Source organism: Pteronotus mesoamericanus, unplaced genomic scaffold (assembly GCF_021234165.1).
Source record: "Pteronotus mesoamericanus isolate MK-2021 breed Mesoamerican mustached bat unplaced genomic scaffold, CSHL_Meso_final scaffold_128, whole genome shotgun sequence".
NCBI lineage: Eukaryota > Metazoa > Chordata > Mammalia > Chiroptera > Mormoopidae > Pteronotus > Pteronotus mesoamericanus.
The window spans coordinates 2,839,764-2,862,628 of NW_026555305.1; the positions used below are offsets into that span (position 1 = coordinate 2,839,764).

At 48.9% G+C, this 22,865-nt stretch overlaps 1 protein-coding gene across 1 annotated transcript; it reads left to right on the forward strand.

Annotated features, from left to right (window-relative positions):
- Nucleotides 1-1,538: 1,538 nt before the first annotated feature.
- Nucleotides 1,539-19,959, forward strand: LOC129082460 (NACHT, LRR and PYD domains-containing protein 2-like). Its single transcript, XM_054588155.1, has 8 exons — nucleotides 1,539-1,626; nucleotides 9,050-10,628; nucleotides 12,545-12,715; nucleotides 15,894-16,064; nucleotides 18,200-18,370; nucleotides 18,669-18,839; nucleotides 19,120-19,287; nucleotides 19,647-19,959. The coding sequence occupies exons 1-8, from the start codon at nucleotides 1,539-1,541 to the stop codon at nucleotides 19,957-19,959; spliced, it is 2,832 nt and encodes a 943-aa protein (XP_054444130.1).
- Nucleotides 19,960-22,865: the final 2,906 nt, after the last annotated feature.

Sequence of the window (22,865 nt, forward strand, 5' to 3'; positions counted from 1 at the left end):
ATGCCATTTTTAATTTAATGCCTGCTTGGTGTTCACGGATGAGGCCACTGATCAATTCACATACCGGATTGGTATTTCAGTATTTCTGAACTACACGGGGGCGTTTGAAAAGGAGCAGCTGTTTACCGAGCGTAGGGAGTGATGTCTTGGGGGGAATGTGATATATATGAGTGTAAAAGCAGCGAAGCGGCGGGCACCTTTTACAAACGCTGTGTTGATTTCAGCAAAATTCCCCTTTGTTCAACAGATATAGCAAACATAATATTCCCAAACATCACATTGTCCACCCTAAATATATGCAATTTCTATTTGTTAATTATATCTTAAGAAGGCTGGAAAAAAAATGGACTTGTAAAAGAAAGATAAACCTTTGTCTTTCACTGACTGACTTTTTTTACTGAGCGTAATATTCTCCAGTTCCATCCATGTTGTCGTAAAAGGTAGGAGTTCCTCCTTTCTTTCTGCTGCATACTTACCTATAAGAGGAATCTAATAAACACAATAAACTAATAAACAAAGTAGAACCACAGGCATGGAAACAGGGAACAGACGGGCTGTGACCAGAAGGAAGGAGCTAGGGGATAAAGCTGGAAAGAAGGGGGAGGGAGGAGACAAAGAACGTGTGTGAATGAGCCGTGGGCACGGGCAACGGCAGGAGAATCAACTGTGGGGGCAGGGAGGCGGGAGGGTGGAGGAGGGCAAAGGGGGAAAAATTGGGACAACTGTAATAGAATAATAAAAATCGTTAAATAATAAAAAAGAAATGTAAACCTAAATATCTTTATTTTTAAAAGATTTTATGTATTTATTTTCAGAGAGAGAGGAAGGGAGGGAGAGAGACATCAATGTGTGAGAGAAACATCCATTGGTTGCCTCTCAGGTGCCTCCACCTGGGGACCTGGCCTACAACCCAGGCCCGTGCCCCGACGGGGAAGCAAACCCGTGACCTTCTGATTCTCAGGCCAACACTCAATCCACTGAGCCACGCCAGCCAGAGCTATCGATTTAAGGTAACCTAGAATGTGCATGCGTTTCAATATACCTGATACAATGGACGGAAGCCTCTAATTGCAACCTCAATAGCAGTTCTCAGCTGGGGGGCTAGTTCATCTCCCAGGGGACATCGGACAATGTTTGGAGACGTTTTGGGTTGTCACAAATGGCGATGCTGCTGACATCTGGTGGGTGGAGGCCAGGGACACTGATGAGCACCCTACTGTAGACAGGACAGCCCCCGACACCAGAGAATCGCCCTCCTCCAAAGCCCGGCAGTCCCGAGGCTGAAAACCCTCACCGAGATGGCGTAGGAGCCAGATTGAACATGAGAATCACCAGGGAGCTTCTGAGGGCTCCTGGTCCTCTATCACCCACCCCAGACCAATTCAATTAGGATCTCCATGGAGAGGGCCCAGGTCCTTTCAATGTGAGGCTCATTTGGAAAGTCGAGAGGCACCCATTGGTGATCATAGTGGGGTTATTCCCCGCCCCCTCTCCCAGGGCAGGAAGATCGGCTCCCATGGTGGTCCCACAGGCCAATCATGACGCGTGGGCCGGCAGAAGAATGCCTCTTATTGGAGAACTCGGTGGCTGGGATCCCCTCAGGCTGCAAGGAAGCCCCAGCCTCAGGTAGGTGAGTACCAGCCCTAGCAGCTCTTTCTCTGTCTCATCCTTTCAGTAAACAGCAACGACAGGTTTAGCCTCTACCACACACAGCGTGGCAAGCTTGAACGCTCGCTGTGAGGCTTTTAGAAGGATGTTTGAGGTCCTCAGGCTGAGCTCTCTTTTGCAAGGACGAGAGAACAGATGGAGAGGAGTCAGCTGTCCAGGATGCCACGCGCCATTTTTATTTCTAATGTTACTTTTTAAGTGTTCGACGGAGGTCCTGTTCCATCTCATAAAATCTGCCCTTTTGACGCATGCCATGATGTTTAGTAGACTTACAGAGTTGTGCATCTACCACCACAGTCCAATTTCAGAACATTCCCGTGGCTCCAAAGAGCCTCCTCCTGCTCCTCTGCGGTGTCCTCATATCCTAGTCACCCTTTCGCATGGTGCCAGATGTTCAGCTTCCATCTGCCGTCCACCGGTGGGGGTGGCATCCCTCCTGAGTACCGCAAGACGGATGCAAAAGTCACAGAAATGCAGGCTCCAGGGGAGGGATGTCATCACGGCATTTAGTTTTGTATTCCCGGTAACCTATGGTGACAGAGTATCCAGGCCCTGTTGCTAAAGAAACATGCGGCGTTTGTAACAATTCTGTCATTCCAGGCTATAGCACAACAGATCTTTCCAGCAGGCACCTTCATTTCAATTTTTTTTTTTGGTATAGCACAGATGACTTTTTATCTATCTATTACAGTTGGTAGTCAATATTATTTTAATTTTTAAAATTTATTGATTTGAGGGGCAGGGGAGAGAAACAGCGATTTATTGTTCCACTTACTGATGCATTCATTGGTTGCTTCTTGTATGTGCCCTGACCAGGGATCGAGCCTGCGACCTTGCAGGCCAGGGCTCAATATACTTTGATATTAGTTTCAGGTGCACAGTAGAGCAGGCGCCTCTATTTTTATTTCCCCACGGCCACAGAGCCTCTCAGGCTCATTCTGCTCAGCTCCTAAATTTCTCCGCTCTGGGCTTCACCTGTCCTCACTCAGACCTATTTGACGTAAAAAATGGCTCTTCCTCCTCTCCCAGGTAAAACTATCCACCCGGTCCCATCATCCGCTCACTGCTTGCTAGTCATTTCCCCAGCCTCCCTCTCAGGTCCCGCCCTTATCTGCCCGCGACTGTACCCACTCATAACCCTCTTTTCTTCCATGCCCATTCGTTCTGGGTGGGAACAAGCCTGTTTCACCTCGGAAAGAGCAGAGAGAATGACTTACCATATTTTGCTGTGCACAATGTTCTCCTGTGTAAACTGCACATCCACATTTTTGGCCCCAACTTTCAGGAAAAAAAAAATTTAAAAAATTTTTTGTTTTAATTTTAAAATTCTATTTATATTTAGGTACATATTTTTCCCATTATAAAGGAATTTTAACATTTATTTTTGAACATACTATAAGGAATTTGTTGTAACAAAGAATGGCAAAACATAACAGATACAAGGTATTTCAGGTACTACTCCTCATGTAGAATGCATGTCCTTATCTTTCCCTGAAAAATTTGGGCAAAAATACTGCGCATTATACGTGGCAAAATACGGTCAGTAAGCAATTGCCTCTGCACTCTGCCATTGGGTGGTTCCACGTGGGGCTGCCGGCGAATCAGGCGGCCGCTTGTGTCGGTGGAAACTGGGTGTAAATGATTTATGACCCACTGGTACCCGAGCGGGGTCAGCGGGGGTTCTCAGAAGAGCACAGTCTTCCTCCACACCGTTGTAGGAAACCAGAATTTTGTCTCTGGCTTCCTCCTCTGAGTCCGCCCCATTTCTCCCCGAGGGCCTTTGCGCACCGCCTTTGCGCACCGCCTTTGCGCACCGCCTTTGCGCACCGCCTTTGCGCACCGCCTTTGCGCACCGCCTTTGCGCACCGCCTTTGCGCACCGCCTTTGCGCACCGCCTTTGCGCACCGCCTTTGCGCACCGCCTTTGCGCACCGCCTTTGCGCACCGCCTTTGCGCACCGCCTTTGCGCACCGCCTTTGCGCACCGCCTTTGCGCACCGCGTGCTTCTAATACCTAGTGTTTAGCTGTCCGGGGCTCCCTGGCTAGAGAGTGAGCAGGTCTCCGTGGGGGCTAACTCCCATCCTGGCTGGTTCCCTTTGAATCCCGCAAGGATCAAACTATCTATCTGTAAGCAGCACTGTGGAGAGGCGGCGACTTCAGGCCGACTTGACTGCCTGCTTCCCACGGTACTTTTCTATGTGTCCTGTCTGCAGGGACAAGCCTTCTCCCTCATCGTCGCATAGAAAATTCCATCAGCCCTCATTTTCCCCTCCTATTGGTCACTGCTTGTCAGGACCTTGCCCCTCTCTTCACCTTGTGAGCTCACTTCGCTGGAACCTAGGTTCTGACTCTCGCATTGGGGTTTCTAGGAGCCTCCAAGTCGTCACTACTCCTGTGTTTTTTGGTTCACTCAAGTCTAGCTCCCAGCGCCAAACCCTCACCGCCTTCCCCGCAAGGCTTGCTTCCATCCTAACTGAAAAACGAGACAGACAGGTTCCCTCCCCCTTCTGACAATTCTTTAAGATGTGGGTTACCCAGTCTCCCTTGTACATTTTTTCCCCTCTGAAGACCGCGTGCATGCTGATCGCATTTAATAAAGGACAATATCGGGGCCAAAATCATCCATAACATTGACTGACGCTCAAGCACAGTCTTTGGGTTCCTTGGGTTTATATGTTTTTACTACTTTTCCATTTCAGGGGGTGGAGGACTTGCTCCCATGGGCACACTGAGAGTGTGTAACTTGATGTTGTTTGTTCTCTTCTGACTTGGCATTTTAGCATGAGCATTAAATATTTCGTAACTGCCAAGAGTCCTTATTATCCATTGTGTTTTGAGACATTTTTCATGACCCATTCTTCTGAACAGATGTACTGTATTTTGCCATGTACAGTGTGTTCCTGCACATAATAGGCACGCATGTTTTTGGCCCAAACTTTCAGGAGAAAAATCTTCTGTTTTAATTTTTTAATTCAATATTTATATTTAGAAACAAAACCAATTATTGTATTCCAGGGCATTCTTTTGCATACGGATGTTGTTATTGCTGTCTAGAGTTACACTTTTAATGCATAAGCATAAATAAAATAATTCAAAAACATTTATACAGATATGGAATGAGTACTACCCGTTCCTCATCCTCCTTTTTCCTTCAAAAATTTGGGCAAAAAGGTATGCATTATACATGGCAAAATACAGTAAGCTCCCTTCTGTTTTTATTAAGCAGTTGTATTTCATCTTGTGACTCGTGCTTACTGTTGCCTGAGAACATAAAGATTTTAATTTGTTTTTATTTAATTGGGTGAGGTTGTGTATCCATGATTGAGAGCACAGGTTCTTTTTTTCTTAAATTTTATTTTTCAATTGCAGTTTGCATCCACCATTGTTTTGTATTAGCTTCAGGTGTACAGAATAGTGTGATTAGACAATCATATACTTTACAAAGTGGTCGTCCCCCCGGCCCCAGTATTTCCAATCCCCACCTGACACTATACGCAGTTATTACAATATTACGGACTAGATCCCTTATGCTGTACTTTACATCCCTGTGACTATTTTGTAACCACCAACTTGTTCTTCTTAATTGCTGCCCCCTTTTCACTCCAATTCCCCTCTGGCAACTCTCGGTCTGCAGAGCTCACCTTCTTGAGTTAAATGTGAGAACCTGTGCTGTGGAAACGTAGGCCTTTCACTTCCCTTTGCCTGTGGCCCTGAGACCAGCACGCATCCTTACCACCGGGAGGGTTCGTTGAAGCAGCCCCCTGGGCCCCGGCTGGTGTGGCTCAGTGGATTGAGTGCCAGCCTATGAACCAGAGGGTCGCGGGTTCGATTCCCAGTCAGGGCCCATGCCTGGGTCGGAGGTCAGGTCCCTGAACGGGAGCATTGGGAGGTTGACCATGAACTGATGTTTCTCTCCCTCTTCCTCCTTCCCTTCCCCTCTCTCTAAAAAATAAAAGAAAAATCTTTTTAAAAAAAGGTTCCATCTTTAATTGTTTGAGGTAACTCCACACTGCTCTCCACAGGGGCTGCACCAGTCTGCATTCCCACCAACAGTGCATGAGGGTTCCCTTTTCTCCACGTCCTCGCCAGCACTTGTTATTTGTTGATTTATTGATGGTAGCCATTCTGACAGGTGTGAGATGATATCTCATTATGGTTTTAATTTGCATTTCTCTGATGATCGATGATGTTGATATTTTTTTCATATACCTATTGGCCATCTATATGTCCCCTTTGGAGAAGTGTCTATTCAGGACCTTTGCCCATTTTTAAGTTGGATTGTTTGTCTTCTTGATTTTGAGTGTAGAAGTACTTTTTATATTTTGGAATTTAACTCCTTACCAGATGTTTCATTAGCAAATATGTTCTCCCATACAGTGGGTGCCCTTTTCATTTCGTTGATGGTTTCTTTGGCTGTGCAGAAGCTTCTTAGCCTGATGTAGCCCCATTTGTTTATTTTTTCCTTTATTTCCATTGCCCTAGGAGACATATCAGCAAAAATATTGCTACAGGACATGCCTGACATTTTACTGCCCATGTTTTCTTCTGGGATTTTTATGGTTTCATGATGTATATTTAAGTCTTTTATCCATTTTGAATTTATCCTTATGTATGGTGTAAGTTGGTGGTCTAGTTTTATTTTTCTTGCATGTACCTGTTCAGTTTTCCCAATATCATTTCTTGAAGAGGCTGTCTTTACTGCATTGTATGTTCTCGCCTCCTTTGTCAAATATTAATTGTCCATGAAGGTATGTGTTTATTTCTGGGCTCTGTTCTGTTCCACTGATCTATACCTCTCTTATGCCCATACCAAGGTATTTTGATTACAATAGGCTTCTAGTGTAGTTTGGTAACAGGTATTGTGATACCTTCAACTTTGTTCTTCTCTCTGAAGATTGCTGAGGCTGTTCAAGGTCTCTTTTTGGTTCCAATTAAGTTTTTGGAATATTCTGTATCTGTAAGATATGCCATTCGTAATTTCAGAAGAATTGTGTTGAACCTATAGATTGTTGTGGGTAGTATGGACATTTTAATGATGTTGATTCTTTCAGTCTATGAACATGTTATATGCTTCAACTTATTTAACTCTTCCTCAGTTTCTTCCTTTAATATACTGTAGTTTTCTGAGTACAGGTCTTTTATCACCTTGGTTCAGTTTATTCCTAGGTACCTTATTTATTGTTTTTGATGTAGACACTGTATTGTTCTTGTTGCAATAGTAAATGGGATTGTTTTCTTAGTTTCTCTTTCTGAACATTCATTATCGATGTATAAGAATGCCACCAATTTCTAAATATTAATTTTGCATCCTGTTACTTTGCCAATTTCATTTTCTAGTTTTTTTGGGGAAGTCTTTAGGGTTCTCTGTGATAGTATCATGTCATCTGTAAGTACTTCCTTTCCAATTTGGATGCGTTTTATTTCTTATCTGATTGCTGTGGCTAGGACTTCCTTTACTATGTTGAATAAGAGTGGTGAGAGCGGACTTCGCAGTCTTGTTGCAGATCTTAAGGGAAATGCTTTTAGTTTTTGCCCCTTGAGTATGATGTTGGCAGTAGGTTTTTATATATGGTCTTTATTATTATTTTAATGTAACATTTATTTATTTTCTGAAGTCTCTATAATGTCAGCCCAAGCAATTGAATAAAAAGTAGGCTTACAGTTGTTCATATGGAAAATAATACAATAGTTAATAAATAATGTAACAATAAACTGTTCTATGTCCTCACAACTGTAAACCTACTTTTGCCCACCTTGTCTATAAATCTAAGCTCTAGCTGGTTTTACATATGAATCGTCATCATCAATACTAGCAGTCTGATTAGTGATTACACGCGTATGTGTGTATCCATGTATGTTATTTATACTGAACCCAGGTTCAGCTGCCTGCTCCTTTGAAAGCCAGTACTTGAGAGACAGGTGCTGGTGAAAAGGAAAGTGGTTCGTTCACGTGCCAGCCACCTGGGAAGATGGGGGACTCTTGTCCCAAAGCCCATCTTAATGTCTCAGTGCAGGCAGGGGTTTTCTAAGGAGAGAGAGGGAAAGCAGAACAAAGAGATCAACGGGGGAGGGAGTTGGAAAGTTCTTTACGTGCAGATGAGCACGTAAAGAGGTCCAATAAGGACCTCAAAACTGGTCAAGTGACAGTCTGGTGTGTGTGGTCCTGGTTTTACACCTGACCAGGGATCAAACCTGCAGCATAGGGATGTGCCCGGACTGGGGACCGACCCCACAACCTTTTGGTGCACTGGGCGATGCTCCAACCAACTGAGCTCCTGGCCAGGGCATATAAACGTTTGGCTTAGCTCATCAAGTCCCCAAACCTGCTGGGATATTGAACAGAAATCCATGGAAATTGTAGAACAATTTGGAAAGAATTGATATTATCATACAGAGCCTTCCAACCCATGGATGTCCTTCTTCCATTTACTGCCAATTTCTTTGATGTTATTTACAAACTTGTAAATCTCCAGGGAGAGACCTTGTATGTGATTTTAGACTTATTCTCAGGAGTCTGGCATATATGTAAAACTTTCCCCCTGGGCCGTAGACTTGATTCCGTCACTTCTAATGGTGTTCACGTACTTCCAGCCCCTAGGACATCGGAAGTTCATTTAACCAAGCAGTGTGAAATGCGGAACGCCCCCCGTAGGTCAGACTGCAGAGAGGGAAAGCAGATGGGGGTTGCCAGGGACCGGGGGAGGGGGAAGCGAGTGTTTAATGGGGATCAGGTATCTGTTAGGGATGATGGTTGCACAGCACTCCGGAAGTTTCCAATGTCACTGAACGGTGCTCTTTAAAACAGTTAAAAAATTGTATGTGTTCTTTAACATAATAAACATACGATAGACTGAAGACCATTTAAAGTTTTCTTTGTCTCCAATGGTATCTGATCTAGGGAGTAGAAATAACCCCGTGGGTGAAGATACATTCTCGGGTACTTTTTACAGAGTGCCCACAAGTGTGAAGAATAGATAACCGGAAGCCAGGGGAGACAGAAGAGGTCTTGGAGGTGAGAAAAGTCAGGTGGGGCCTTGGCCAGGTACCTCGGTTGGGTAGAGCATCATCCTGATACGCCAAGGTTGTGGGTTTGATCCCTGGTCAGGACACCTACAAGAATCAATCAATAAATGCATACATAAGTGGGACAACAAGTCAATGTTTCTCTTCTCTCTCTCTCTCTCCGCCCCCCCCTCCTTACTCTCTTTAAAAGCGAGAATAAAAAAAAAAAAAAAGAACCCAGGTGGGTAAACACTGTCTTACAGTCATGTGTTTGATGTGTGGTACAGGACAAGATACTTTGTTTCTTCCTGGTATGACTCATTTTCCAGGTAAGTGTAATCAGGGGCCCTCCAACCTTCTCCTGTTGCATGTCATTCCAGGTGAAATGGAGAGAGAGAGAAACACAGTGGACAAAGTTTATTCTATCTGGAAGCATACATTTTGGCATGGAGAGAGCGATGACTTTCACTATAAAATCACCCAGGGAAGGCAAAGCCTCACGTCGCTCTCGAATCCCAAAACCCCCGCGCAGCTACGACCACTGACCCTGGTGCTGCACGGCCCCGCGGGAGTGGGCAAAACCACGCTGGCCAAGAAGTGGATGCTCGAGTGGAGGCAGGACAGCCTCTCCAAGACGCCGCAGTCCGCCTTCTACCTCAGCTGCAAGGAGCTCACCCGCCAGGGGACGTGCACTTTCGCGGAGCTGATAGCCAAGAGCAGGCCCGAGGTGCGGGAAGCCGAGGTCCTGGCCCAAGCGCAGAACGTCCTGTTCGTCGTCGACGGTTTCGAGGAGCTGCGGGTCCCCTCGGGGTCGCTCATCCACGACATCTGTGGCGACTGGAAGAAGCAGAAGCCGGTGCCCGTGCTGCTGGGCAGCTTGCTGAAGAGAAAGCTGCTGCCCAAGGCCACCTTGCTGGTCACCACGCGGCCGGGCGCGCTGAGGGAGCTGCGGCTCCTGGCTGAGCAGCCGGTCCTCCTCGAGGTGGAGGGGCTCTCGGAGCTGGGCCGGCGGCAGTATTTCCTGAAGCACTTCGGGGCGGGGGCGCAGGCCCTGCGCGCCTTCGAGGCCATGAGGAGCAGCCCGGCCCTGTTCCGCCTGGGCTCGGCGCCCGCCGTGTGCTGGGCCGTGTGCACGTGCCTGCGGCGGCAGCTGGAGCAGGGCGAGGACCCGGCCGCCGCCTGCCGCACCGGCACGGCGCTCTTCCTGCGCTTCCTGTGCGGCCAGGTCGCGCCCGCGGCCGCCCGCGGGCCCCTGCCGGCCGCGCTGAGGGCCGCCAGCGCCCTGGCTGCCGCGGGCCTGCGGGCGCAGACGTCCGCGCTGCAGGCGGGAGACCTGGAGAGGCTCGGCCTCAAGGGCTCCGCGCTCCGGCCTTTCCTGGACAAGGGCATCGTGCAGGAGGACGCGGACTGCGAGGGCTGCTACGCCTTCGTGCACCTGAGCGTCCAGCAGTTCCTGGCCGCCGTGTTCTACGTCCTGGACGGCGAGGGCCGGGAGGACGCGGGCCGCCGCGCGCCGGACCTCGGCGACCTGCGGGCGCTGCTCTCCAGGGAAGCAAGACTGAGGAACCCCGACCTGACGGCCGTGGGCTACTTCTTGTTCGGCCTCTGCAACGAGCGGAGGGCCAGGGAGCTGGAGGCGACCTTCGGCTGCCGCGTGTCCGCGCGGGTCAAGCGGGAGCTCCTGGCGTCGCTGTCCGGCGCGGGGGCGCCCTTCTCCTGGACCGCGGACCTGCGGGAGGTGCTGCACTGTCTCTACGAATCTCAGGAGGGGTCCCTCGTGGAGGAGGCCACAGCCCACGTCAGGGAACTGTCCCTGCATCTGCGAAACGAAGTGGACCTTGCGCACTCCTCATTCTGTCTCCAGCATTGTCAGCACTTGCAGAAGGTTTCCCTGCAGGTGGCCAAGGGGGTATTCGTGGAGAGCGGCCGCGCCTCAGGGTCAGGCTCGTGGGTGGAGAGGTAAGGACTCTCCTTTCTTAGCCGACTACCTTTCCACCTTTAGCTTCACCCACGCTCCGTTGGAGGGGACAGTGGCCTGCTCCGTGTGTGGTTTAAGGTCGGTTTTTAATTCGTGCTGGAATTTCTTCTCTCCAGCGCACGGTTCAAGACAGATACCATGATGTTCCGACTAGGAACGGGGGCCTTGAGACCTTTAATTTTTTTGTCAAGTATATTGCAGTAACATTGAATGATAACATTATATAAACTTCAGGGGTACACCTTTAGAATATGACATGCGTAGACACCCTCCGAAATCAACCTCCTTTTGTTTTAGTGATATAATTTTCATGTGGGGAATGGGTTTAGGAAGTCTGTAGACACACTCAAGATTTCATGTGTTCCCTCCCTACCCATGGTTATTTAAAAAAAAAAAAAAATCCTCATCTGAGGATATGTTTATGGGTTTTTAGAGAGAGGGGAAGGGAAGGAGAGAAACATCACTATGAGAAGGAAACATGGATCGGTTGCCTCTCATATGTGCCCCGACTGGAACCGAGCCCGAAACCCAGGCCTGGGCCCTGACTGGGAATTGAGCCAGTGACCTTTCACTTTGCAGGACAAACCCAACCCACTGAGCCACGCGGGTCCGGGCTCTACCGTTAACGTTTTGAGGAACCTCCGTTCTGTTTTCCACGGTGGCTGCACCGATTTACCTTCTTGTCAACAGTGCACGAGGGTTCCCTTTTTCTCCACCTTCTCACCAATGCGTGTTGTCTCTTGTTGTTTGATAGTGGCTATTTTAACGCCTGTGAGGTGAGATTCCCTCATGGCCCGGACTTGTATTTCCTAGATAACTAGTAATGTTGGCCGCCTTCTCATGGATTTGTTGGCCCCCTGGATGTCATCTTTAAAAAAATGTTTATGCAGGTCCTCTGCCCATTTTACAACGGGCTGTGTTCCTATTGAGCTGTACGAGTTCTTTATGTATTTTACGTATCAGCCTCTTTGTAGATGTATGATCTGTGACTGTTTCCTCCCCTTCTGTGGGTTGCTTTTTCATGTTGTTGATGTTTCCTTTGCAGGACAACCTACTGACTTGTAGTACTTTTCCCCTGTGTACTTTTTCAAAAAAAATTGAATCGATTGGGGTGACATTGGTTCACTAAACCATCCAGGGTTTCAAGGGTACAACTCAAAACATCGTCTGCACACTGCGTCCTGGGCTTATCGCCCCAAGCAAGTGTCTTTCTGTCCCTGTTTCTGCACCTTTGCCCCACCCCCTCCACCCCCTTTCCCTCTGGCCATCACCACACTGTTGTCTGTATCCATGGGTTATGTATTTGTTTTTTTTTTTGTTTTGTTTTGTTTTTGCTGACTCATCTTTCATCCAGTCCACCGCCCCCTGCCATCTTCCGGCTGTCAGTCTCTTCCGCATATTCCTGCCTCGGTTCTGTTCATTAGATTCTGTGGAGAAAACAGGAGCCCTTTTGTGCTGTTGGTAGGAATCAGACTGTGCAGCCACTGTGGACGGCAGGACGGAGTTTCCTCAGAACATTAAAAATGGAACCGCCTTCTGACTCAGTGATCCCACGTCTGAGAATGTACCCTAAGAAACCCAAAACACCAATCAGAAAGGACATAGGTACCCTTTTGTGCAGAGCAACATTGTTGACAATCACCAAGGTTTGGAAACAGCCCAAGAGCTCATCAGCAGACGAGTGGATGTAAAAGCTGTGGTACGTTCACACAGTGGAATACTACGCAGCCATAAAAGGAGGAACTCTAGCCTTTTGCAACAGCATGGATGGACCTGAAGGATATTATGCTCAATGAAATGAGCCTGTCAGAGACAGACAAATACCGTATGATCACCTGCATATGGGGAGTCCCACGTGTAGTTCTAACAGGTGCTCTTTTGGGCCCCTTCCTTGCAGGTGGCAGCACGACCACCATGCTCTTCATCTCTGGGCTGGTCTCTGCTCCGTGTTCAGTTCCAACAAGAGCCTCAGCTCCCTGGACGTGAGTCAAAGCTTCCTGAGCCCCTCCTCCGTGAGGATTCTTTGTGAGCAGATAACCCGTACTTCCTGTCATCTCCAGAAGGTGGTGTAAGTAGAAGCTTACCTTACAAAGGCTCTTTCCAGGTGCTGTTTTTTTTAAATCCTCACTTGAGGATATGTTTATTGATTTGAGAGAGAGAGAGAGAGAGAGAGAGAGAGAGAGAGAGAGAGAGAGGAAGGGGGGGAGAAACATTGAAAACATTGATGTGAGAGAGAACATCAATGGGTTATCTCCCCTATGTGCCCTGGCTGGGGATTGAACCTGCAACCTTTTGGTGTATAGGATGCTGCTGCATCCAACTGAGCCACCCGGCCAGGGCTGCCCCCAAGTGTTTTGAATGGGAGTAATATTTTATTACCTGACCAGGCTCTGACCAGCCAGGTGCTCAAGATACAAAGAAATGAAATTGTTCCTATTCTTCAAAGTGTCCAACGGGAGAATAATATGTCACATTGAGTCATTTTTATGAATTCTGGCCAAGAGTTTGGGTGTTTGCAAACATCCACAGTGGGTGCGTTTGAACGGTGCGACACTAAGTCATTTTCATGATACTTGGCCAAGGACTTGGGTCCTTCCATACGCCCCCTATGAAGCATGCTTGAAACTCGGCCCATGGGAAACGGAGGTGCATGCATGTCAGAAGTAGACCTGGGTGGGTTCTGGGAAATATTCTAGGGAGAAACGATTCCAATGCATGAGTAAGAATTTGTTGCTGACAACAGAAGCAGACTCATAGATACAGGGAACAGACTGATGGCCGCCAGATGGGAGGGGGCGGGGAGGGCTGGTGAAAAAGGTGACGGGCTCGGCAGTATAGGTTGGTAGTTACAGAATAATCACAGGGACGTAAAGGGCAGCATAGGGAATAGTCAGTAATGTTGGAATAACTCTGTAGGGTGTCAAGCGGATACTAGACTTATTGGGGGAAACCACTTCATAAATCATTTATAAATCATAGTCTAATCACTATGTTGTGCCCCTGAAACCAATATACTACTGAATGTCATCTGTAATTGAAAAATTAAAAAAATAAGCAGGAAAAAAAGAAGAAAGTGAGAAAAGAGAATGCACTGGTGAGGCAATGACGAACTTAGAACTCGTGTGTGGCCTGGGATTGAGAAGTGCGTGTGAGGAAGGTAGGCTGTAGCAGATGTGAATCGTCATGTGGGCCACCTGGGCAGGTGACTAGGAGGACATCCTTTTCAACCACCACAGGTTCAAGGGATACCCTTTCTCAGTTGCTAAAACTTTCCCCTACACCAACGTGCCTTAGAAGCCTTCATGAAGTCACTGAAAGTGTAACAATAGCTGTGTCCCACAACAATGGATTGTACCTGCTAATGTCAGGTGACAGGTAGCAACAAAATCTGAAAGAGACTGCTGCCAGCAAACATGTCAACTTGTTCTGTATGGCCATCCAAGGCTTACATTGCCCTGGTTTATAAGGCATTACAGAAAACAAGGCTTAGAAGATCCTTCTGGGTCTGGCTGGGCAGCTCAGTTGGGTAGAACATCATCTCAATACGCCAAAGTTGCAGGTTCAGTTTCCAGTCAGGGCACCTACAAGAATCAGCCAATGAATGCATCAATAAGAGGAACAACAAATCAATGTCTGTCTGTCTCTCCCTCTCTAAAAAATCAAATTCAAAAAAGAGGACACTTGGAATGTGTGTCATTAAGTGTTGAGGACAATTTAAGGAGGGGCTCTGGGCAGGTGGTGTCTCCCTCATTCTGCCTCTCTCTGTGCTGACAATTTAATTTCGAAGCTTCTTTCGGATGAGCCACAGGGACTATTCCTTCCCTAAAAACGAAGGGTTGAGAATTGTAAGACCAGTTGTGGGTTTCAGGAGAGAAGTATTGCGCAAATGGAGGGTGGACTGCCTGGCGTGGAGGTACTGCCTAAAAACTGGTTCCAAAATCTCTAAAAATAAAGTGGACATGAAGACCTGAAAGAAGAGCGTTGTAGAAGGGGCAGTGATGGGGGCGTGGATTGTATCTCGGATCAGGGTGGATTCAGCGTGTTTTAAAAAGAGGCCCTAGAAAGGTCCTTTCCTTGGTTACTGTGTACCCGGGATAATTCCCGAGCCTGTGTCTCCGTTATTGTATAAGACGAGGCTGATGGACACTTATATGGAAGGTAACATCCCCCAGGTGCTAGGAAATTCTTATTTTCTCCTTGTCAACACTTCATTTCTTTAAAATTAAATGTATTGGGGTGGCATTGGTTAATAAGATTATATAAATTTCTAGTGTACACTATTTTAAATGCTGAGTTTTCTTTTTTTTTTTTTTTGGTCTCTGCTTTGTTCATTTATTTTGTCTTTTAGAGCCCACATATAAGTGAAATCATATGGTATTTGTCTTTCTCTGCCTGACTTACTTCCCTTAGCATAATACCCTCTAGGTCTGCCCATCTGTCGCAAATGGTAAGATTTCATGATTTTTTTTTTATGGCTGAGTAATATTCCATTATATATGTATGACATCTTCTTTACCCACTCATCTGTCAAAGGACACTTGGGTCTTGCTTTCTTATCCATTCGGTTACCCCATGTCTTTTGATCGGAGCATTTAATCCATTTACAGTCCCAGTAATTATGGATAGGCGTGTAGTTTTTTGCCAATCTTGAAGCCCAGAGTTTGACTAGAGAAAAGCCACGTTATACATGGTTTAGAATTTATTTTAATCCCGTTTAAAATTCCGCAATCATGCTAGCTGGCAAGGAAATAAAAACACCGCCTGGTCGATACCATCAAGGAGTCTGCGATTTATCTGCTAGCTTAGAATCCAGACCTTAACTGTAGCCGACATCAGCAGAGCTTTGTAGAAAGAGAGAGACTGCGCGGCGGGGGTATAGGGAGAAGTGATTTGTTGATACTAGAAAAAGCTATTCGGCACTGAAGGAGACGTTTGTGAGCTGAATGTGGAAGGAAGTGATGTAATACAAAACACATTTCATCTGGGGAAAAGCATGAGCACAGACAAGGGTGTGCGAACCCCCTCCTCACCGGCCCCCTCGGCCCCCCAGTACCACGTACTTCTTTGATTCATAGCCCTCGTCTCTCTTCCATCTGTCAGTCCATTGTCTTGTCCTTCAGGTCAGTAGAGGAGACCGCCCTCCCCATTTTCATCCTGACTGGCCACGTCTCATCTCACCAGGCGTCCAGGGCCCCAGCCCCTTCGGCGCCCAAGGTGGGATCCCTCCCTCCTTCCCTGTTTCCTAGGATTAAGAACGTCTCCCCCGTGGATGCGTATCGGGACTTCTGTCTGGCCTTCATTGGTAAGAAGACCCTGACCCACCTGACCCTGGAAGGCGGTGCCCACGGTGACACAATGCTCCTCTTGCTGTTGTGTGAGGCCCTGAAGCACAGGACATGCAACCTGCAGTATCTCAGGTAGAGTTCATGTCACTGCTGTGCCCTGGGTGGGCAACGCACAGTCGGCACCGCTCTGAACTGAAGTTGCATCCTGCCACATGGGGGAGCGTGTTCTGCAGTGGAACCGGGACGCGGTTTCTGCCTCCATGCGCTCTCCAGCCAGCTTGTCTGCTGCGTGGAATCACGAGTCCTGAATGCGGAGAAACACCCAGGATTTTGTGTCAGCCTCGAGGGTAGGGATGTGGTATTTCGGGAGGCAGGTTGCCTTTGTGCTGTGATTCAGAGCAGCCGTTGACCTAAAGTGGCCACTCAGGGACCCCGTAGAGCATCGAGGGTCCTGGTTCCTGGTGGCTCCCTGGTTTGAGATGCTCCCTGGTTTGAGGTACTCCCGCTGTCTCAGTGAATGCTCATAACAAATGCTCTGACCCCCCTCCGCCCCCCGGCCCCGCCACTGGCTCAGCTGCGTAGCAACCTGAGGTGCTCGCTGGCAGCGTGGGGTTTTGAATTTGGAAATGGACTCAAATCCTTGCTCGGATATGTATGATCTATATGATCTCTTTTTTCCATCAAGTGGGATTTTGAGAATTGAATGTTGTGTGAGATGTGAACTGCTTTGGGTAGGGAGCCACCAGTCCCTACCCAAAAAGTCCCTGTGTAAGGCACAAATGGTAGCTCTTACTGTTATTGATAACTTATGATGGTGCTCTTTTCATTTAATTGGAAAAACGGCTGATAAATGATGTGTCTAAAAGATACTTCAAAATAGCAAATGGCTGATACAGAATCTTCAATTTATGTTCACATAATTTGACACATTTTAAATTCCACCTTGTACTCCAACTATGTACATAAATGCATAAAGTACTTACTATAGGTTAAGCTCCAAGGGAAAAAAGGTACTAATTTGAGCACTCCAATTTTACCTGTGACATACATTCTACTGGATGCAGGATATAGAGGGAATCTATTCTTCATTTGCTTGACATAGAGGTATCATTGCTCCCCAAAGTACAACTGGGGGAAATAGGACAAAGTTTAAATAACTTGCAAAGATTTTGAACATGGTAAGAGGCAGAACCATGATCAGACAATAAGCTTGTCCTCAAGTCCAAAACTCTGATCTCTGTCGGTAAGAGTAGCCGGGTTTCAGAGCCTAACAGAATGGATTAACGGATTGTCTCAATGGCCTCCAAAAGAGCGGTGTCCCATTCGTGTCCTGTCCACAGAAGGAGTTCCCAATTCTCCTTATCCTTGCAACACATAAACGCAAGGACTTTTGGACCTGGCTGCCTAGGGGTCAAACTGTAGCTCCTTTTTTAAAATTCTCACCTGAGGATTTGTAAACATCAATGCGAGAGAGAAACATTGGTTGCCTCTCATACACACCTGGGGTGGGGATTGAACCCGCAACCCATGTATATGCCCGAACCGGGAATGGAACCTGCCACTTTTTGGCACACAGGACAACACTCCAACCAACTGAGTCACCCAGTCAGGGCTGGATCTCCTTGTTTAAATTTGCGTATTCCCTAATAACTTATGAAATTGCATTTTTTTGAGTATCAGGCATCAGTTTCCCTCAATAGAATCTTGTATCTAGACCTACGTGAGATTAGGACAGTCTCAGGCAGGGGATGTGATCATATTAAAAAATGAGACATGAAAAAGAGCAGGTGCCATGGCTGGGTGACTCGGTTGGAGTGTCATCCTATACACCAAAAGGTTGCAGGTTCAATTCCTGATCAGGGCACGTACCTAGGTGTGGTTTTGATCTTGGGTCAGGGCGCGAATGGGAGGCAACGAAGTGATGCTTCTCTCTCACTTCAATGTTTCTCTTTCTCTTCCTCTATCTCTAAAATCAATACAAAAAATACTTATCCTCAGGTGAGGATTAACAAATAAAAAATGTTGTTGAAACTTCACACCGAACCCTATTACAGATTTGAGACGAGGTTGGATGTTGATCGAATGGCTCTGGGGATACTTGAAGGTGCAAAGGAGATCAACTGTCTCCAACAATTCAGGTGGGGGTTGCATACCTATTGGAGTAGAACGCAATGAAGATCAAGGATACACTCTTCAGGGAAGTGTCATAAGCTGATAGGGTCTCCCTGTCCTCCCAGGAGAGTGACTGGCTCCCACGTATCCCACAGGTTGGGGTCTTGTTCTGACATCCTTCCGCAGTGGGATGATTTCTCCTTGGCTCTCAAAGTCAACCAGTCCCTGCAGTTTCTGGACCTCACCGCCAGTGAGCTCTGGGATGAGGGTGTCAAGTTGCTGTGTGACACGCTGAGACATCCGAAGTGTTTCCTGCAGAAGTTGTCGTAAGTCTCTCTTCCGTGGACCATCTCCATCTTCATTCGGGGTCCCACCGAGAACTGTGGCGATAGCAGGTTGTCAGGGAAACCTGTGAAGGGCCTCCTACTGAGGCAGACGACAACCTCTGGTTTCCATTTTCGGTCGAGGTAGATGAAGCATAGCTTTTGCTTGCCCTTCTCTCATTGCTGGTCCTTCACGCTGCAAGATAAGGCGGGCGGGGAGTTAACAAGAAGAGCTGTCAGTTGAGGAGGTTGGACTTTGGAGTGTTCTCACCATCCTTCCCTGGGTGTGATGTCTTTGCAGGTTGGAAAACTGTCACCTTACGGGAGCCTGTTGCAAGGAGCTCTCTTCTGCTCTGATTGTCAACCAGAGGCTGACACAGCTGTGCTTGGCCAAGAACAACCTTGGGGATGGTGGGGTGCAGCTGCTGTGCGAGGGCTTGAGTTACCCCGACTGTCAGCTGCAGACCCTGGTGTGAGTCCCCGTGGGCTGTGTGCGTGTGCGTGTGCGTGTGCGTGTGTCTGTGTGTGTGTATTCATAATAAAAGGTGGCAGTTAAAGGCCAGGCCCCCCCCCCCAACCACCTGGGCAGGTGGACATAATGTAACCATCCTTCCATGTGTGTGTATGTATAAGCCTGTCTGAGAGTGGGTGGGTCAAGGGAGAAGCTACGTGGTATGGGGAGTAGCAGCCACTTCACCAGGGATGTGTCACAGGTGGATACCAGGCTTCTCTTCCCACGACTGTCTTGGTAGGTTGTACCAGTGCAGCATAACCAGACGTGGCTGCAAACACATCGCAAAGCTTCTCCAGGGAGGCTCCAGCTTGACGCACTTGGACCTGGGTCTCAATCCCATCGCTACAGGATTGTGGTTTCTCTGTGAGGCTTTGAAGAAGCCAGATTGCAACCTAAAATGCCTGGGGTAGGTACTTTTAAAACTCCTTTTAAAAGTGTTTTGGAGTCCTGGCTGGTGTGGCTCAGGGGATTGCATACCAGCCTGCAAACCAAAAGGTTGCAGGTTTGATCCCCAGTTGGAGCACGTATGGAGGGCAACTGGTTGATGTTTATCTCTCACATCAATTCTGCTTACCTGTCTCTCTCCCTTCCTTCTTCTCTCTCTAAAAGCAATAAACATATCCATGAGTAAGGATTTAAAATTTTTTTTCCCCGGACTTCTTCACTCCTAGGTCCCCAGCAAGTCAGGGCGTGGCTGACACCTGGTAGGTTCTGCAGAAGGATTTGTTCGGCCGGTGATTTGGCACCTGTTCTCTTTCTCAACAGGCTCTGTGGCTGTTCCATCGCGCCTTTCTGTTGTCAGACCCTTGCCTCTGCTCTTGCCAGCAACCAGAAGCTGGAGGCCCTGGACCTGGACCAGAACTCGCTGGGGCCGAGTGGAATCACGGTGCTCTTGGAAGCCTTGCAACAAAGTCGCAGTCCCTTGAAGACCCTCAGGCTGAAGATGGATGAATCCAGCGGGGAGATCCAGGAGCTGCTGCAGGCACTGAAAGACAGCAACCCCACGCTGAGGGTCGACTGTCAGAATGCCAAGGCGGCCAGATCCTCGTATGACAACTTCCTTTTCTGGACACCCTGAGATAAGGCCCTTGTCAGTTACCTGTCTCTCCCACATCTCACTGATAAAGACCAAACAGTCACATATTAATTACTGGGTCAAAAGAGAGAACTGAGCACTGGCGTACGCTTGTCTGGTTTACGGCAGATTCTGCACCAGTCACATCCCCACTTTATGTCAAATGTCTGTTTTCTTTCACGAGGATACAGGGTAATAAAAAGCAAAGCATTATGTCTGGCGCTGCATTTCTTCGTAGGCCCCAAGTTTATCGATGATTGTTGATTTTTGCCCCCTGGCGTTCTTGCCCTACCTCAGGCATTTCCTGGCCTAACTTAATGGCGGCCCCAGGAAGCTAGGGGATCAGTGTGGTTTGTGGTTTTCTTATCCGTTTTACGATATTCTAATGCAAGACTTGGTAAGCTCCCCCCTCAACTGGTCTTTATTTATTATTTTTTAATTTATTTTTTTCTTATTTTTGACACTGTTCCAGATGTCCCCATTCCCACTGCCCCCACCTTTGGCCATCTTCCCCCTGCCCTTGCCCCTCCCCTGTGCCTCCGGCCAGCACCACACGGTTGTCCGTGTCTGTGGGTCATGCGTGTACGTTCTTTGGCTGGTCCCTTCCCCTTCTCTCATCCAGACCCCCCTCCCCCTCCCCCCGACAGCTGTCTGTTCCATGTGTCCATGCCTCTTTCTGTATGATTCGTCAGTTAATTTTCTTCATTAGATTCCACACAGAAGTGAGATCCCATGGTATTTGTCTTCCATTGACTGGCTTGTTTCACTTAGCGTAACAGTCTCCAGGTAGGAGGGAGAAGGGAGATAAATGATGATGGAAGGAGACCTGACCTGGGATGGGAGACACTTTTTTTAATGTGGCAAAATACACAGAACATCAAAGTACTGTTTTAATCATTGCAAAGTGTACAATTTACCCGGGCTGATGTGGCTCGGGGGATTGAATGCCAACCTGCGAACCAAAGGGCTGCTGGTTCAATTCCTGGTCAGGACACACGCCTGGGTTGTGGGCCAGGTCCCTGGGGGGGGGGGTGGACGTGTGAGAGGCAACCACACATTGATGTTTGTCTCCCTGTCTTTCTCCCTCCTTTCCCCTCTAAAAATAAATAAAATCTAAAAAAGTGTACAACTCAGCAGCATGTCGAATATTCACAATGTTGTGCAACCATCACCCCTGTCTAGTTTCCAGAACATTTTCACCACCCTCCCTTCCCCCACCCCCCAAAAAAAGAAACCCTCTGCCCATTAAGCAATCACTCGGCAGTCCCCCCTCCGCCCACCCCTGCAAACCACATCGGCTTCCTTACCTTGACCGTTTTGGATTTTGCCGTTGACAACCGATTGTGCTACTAGATTTTAGCGCACAGAGACCACGGCTCGGCTCTCCACCCCACAACACGCGCGACAGCGGCCGCAGCGCAGGCTCATTCCGAAACCGGAGGTCACCGCTCAGCCAAAAAACAAGAGGCAGGGATTGGATTGCACGTGCGCCTCCGTTACTCTCAGACGCCGGCGACCCGAGAAGCGGGGCGGGGGTAAGAGGCCCGACACCCCGCTTCCCTCAGGCTTGTCAGGAACAAGCTCCTACAGGGGACGCGCCGGAAGGGAGGACGGGAAGGGGGTGCGGGGCGGGGGCAGGTTCTGATGATGCGTGGTCTTTGGAGTCTGAGTCCTTCTGGGGGCATCTTTACGGCTGGTTCCTGGAACAGGATGGCCCGCCGTCTCTGATAAGGACCTCAAAGCCAGGGAAGTGGCGGTGTTTGTTTCTGGGTGTTTCTGCGACGCCATCGGTCAGCCTCCGCATTCCTGGTGGCCAGGGCCGGGCTCAAGGTCCCTTTGTTTTGTCCCGGTCCACGGTTCCCTGCACCAGACTCTCTGCCACACCACAGGCGCAAACGCACGCACTGGATTAACGGGTGGCCTCGCGCGTTAATAACCCTCTCCGGCTCTCCTGGAGCGAAAGCGCCGCTGGCCCGCCCAAGTATTTTCCGCTCGCTTCCCCCCATCGATTCCATCCTTGCCAGGGTGGAAACCCCACGGCTGCGAGCAGGCGCGGCTTCCAGTCCGGTGGGATGTCCTCAGGGTCCTCGCCTCCCTGGGGCTCCCTCTGCGCAGCTGCAGACAGGGGAGAAGAGGTTCTTCTTCCTTCTCTCTGGACAGCAGGGTGAACAACCGCAGCCTCCCCAGTCAGGGAGGCCCGCGCCCCACAGCCTGTAGCTCCGCCTGCCCTCCCGGCGCGCAGGCCTCCGGCGCTCAGCTCCGCGGCAGCGGCCGGTCCGCCCCGCGACGCCTCCACCCCGCCGAGCCTGGCGCGCCGCAGGGCACCTGCAGGCGCGCGCGAGGCCCAGGAAGGAGGGAGGCTCTGGATTTTGGGCGGATCCCTCTGGATTTGGAGATCGGGCGGAGGGGAAGGGAGGCCGTCTCCCAACCTCTTCGTTATTGAACACTCCTCTTCAGTACCAGCCGGTGGTGGAGGCAGCTGTGGGGCCCTAAGCTCACGTGTCTGAAAGTCTCAGGACGGAGAACCGCACGTGGAGCTGAATCCGGGGAGATTCAGGGCGAGAGGGTTCTTCCCGGGAATACTGGCCGTTCGCTTCCAGCTCGCCCCGATTCCAGATTCCCAACGAGAGGTCCGGTCGGTGGGGACACCCGTGTCACATCTGGGTCCTTCGGGAACAGAACGTTCCATCATAGACCCGGTCGGGGGAGTGTGTGTGTGGCGAGCCAGAGGTGGGACAGTCCATGGTAGACCAACGGGGGTGGGAGACACGAGGTGGAACATTCCATCAGGACAAAGTGGGGACCAGTAGATTCTGTGCTCAACCTCCCATCCCGCCTTTCAGGCTGTCGGGGTCTCGCTCAGCGCTTGCCTGGATACTGCTCTGGAACCCAGGCCAGCCTCTTGGGTT

Excerpts from the sequence above, each read along its gene's own strand:
- LOC129082460 (XM_054588155.1), top strand. The coding sequence starts at position 1,539 with ATGACGCGTGGGCCGGCAGAAGAATGCCTCTTATTGGAGAACTCGGTG. Across the intron at positions 18,371-18,668 it reads TGTTTCCTGCAGAAGTTGTC|GTTGGAAAACTGTCACCTTA; the intron begins GTAAGTCTCTCT and ends ATGTCTTTGCAG. Across the intron at positions 19,288-19,646 it reads TGCAACCTAAAATGCCTGGG|GCTCTGTGGCTGTTCCATCG; the intron begins GTAGGTACTTTT and ends CTTTCTCAACAG.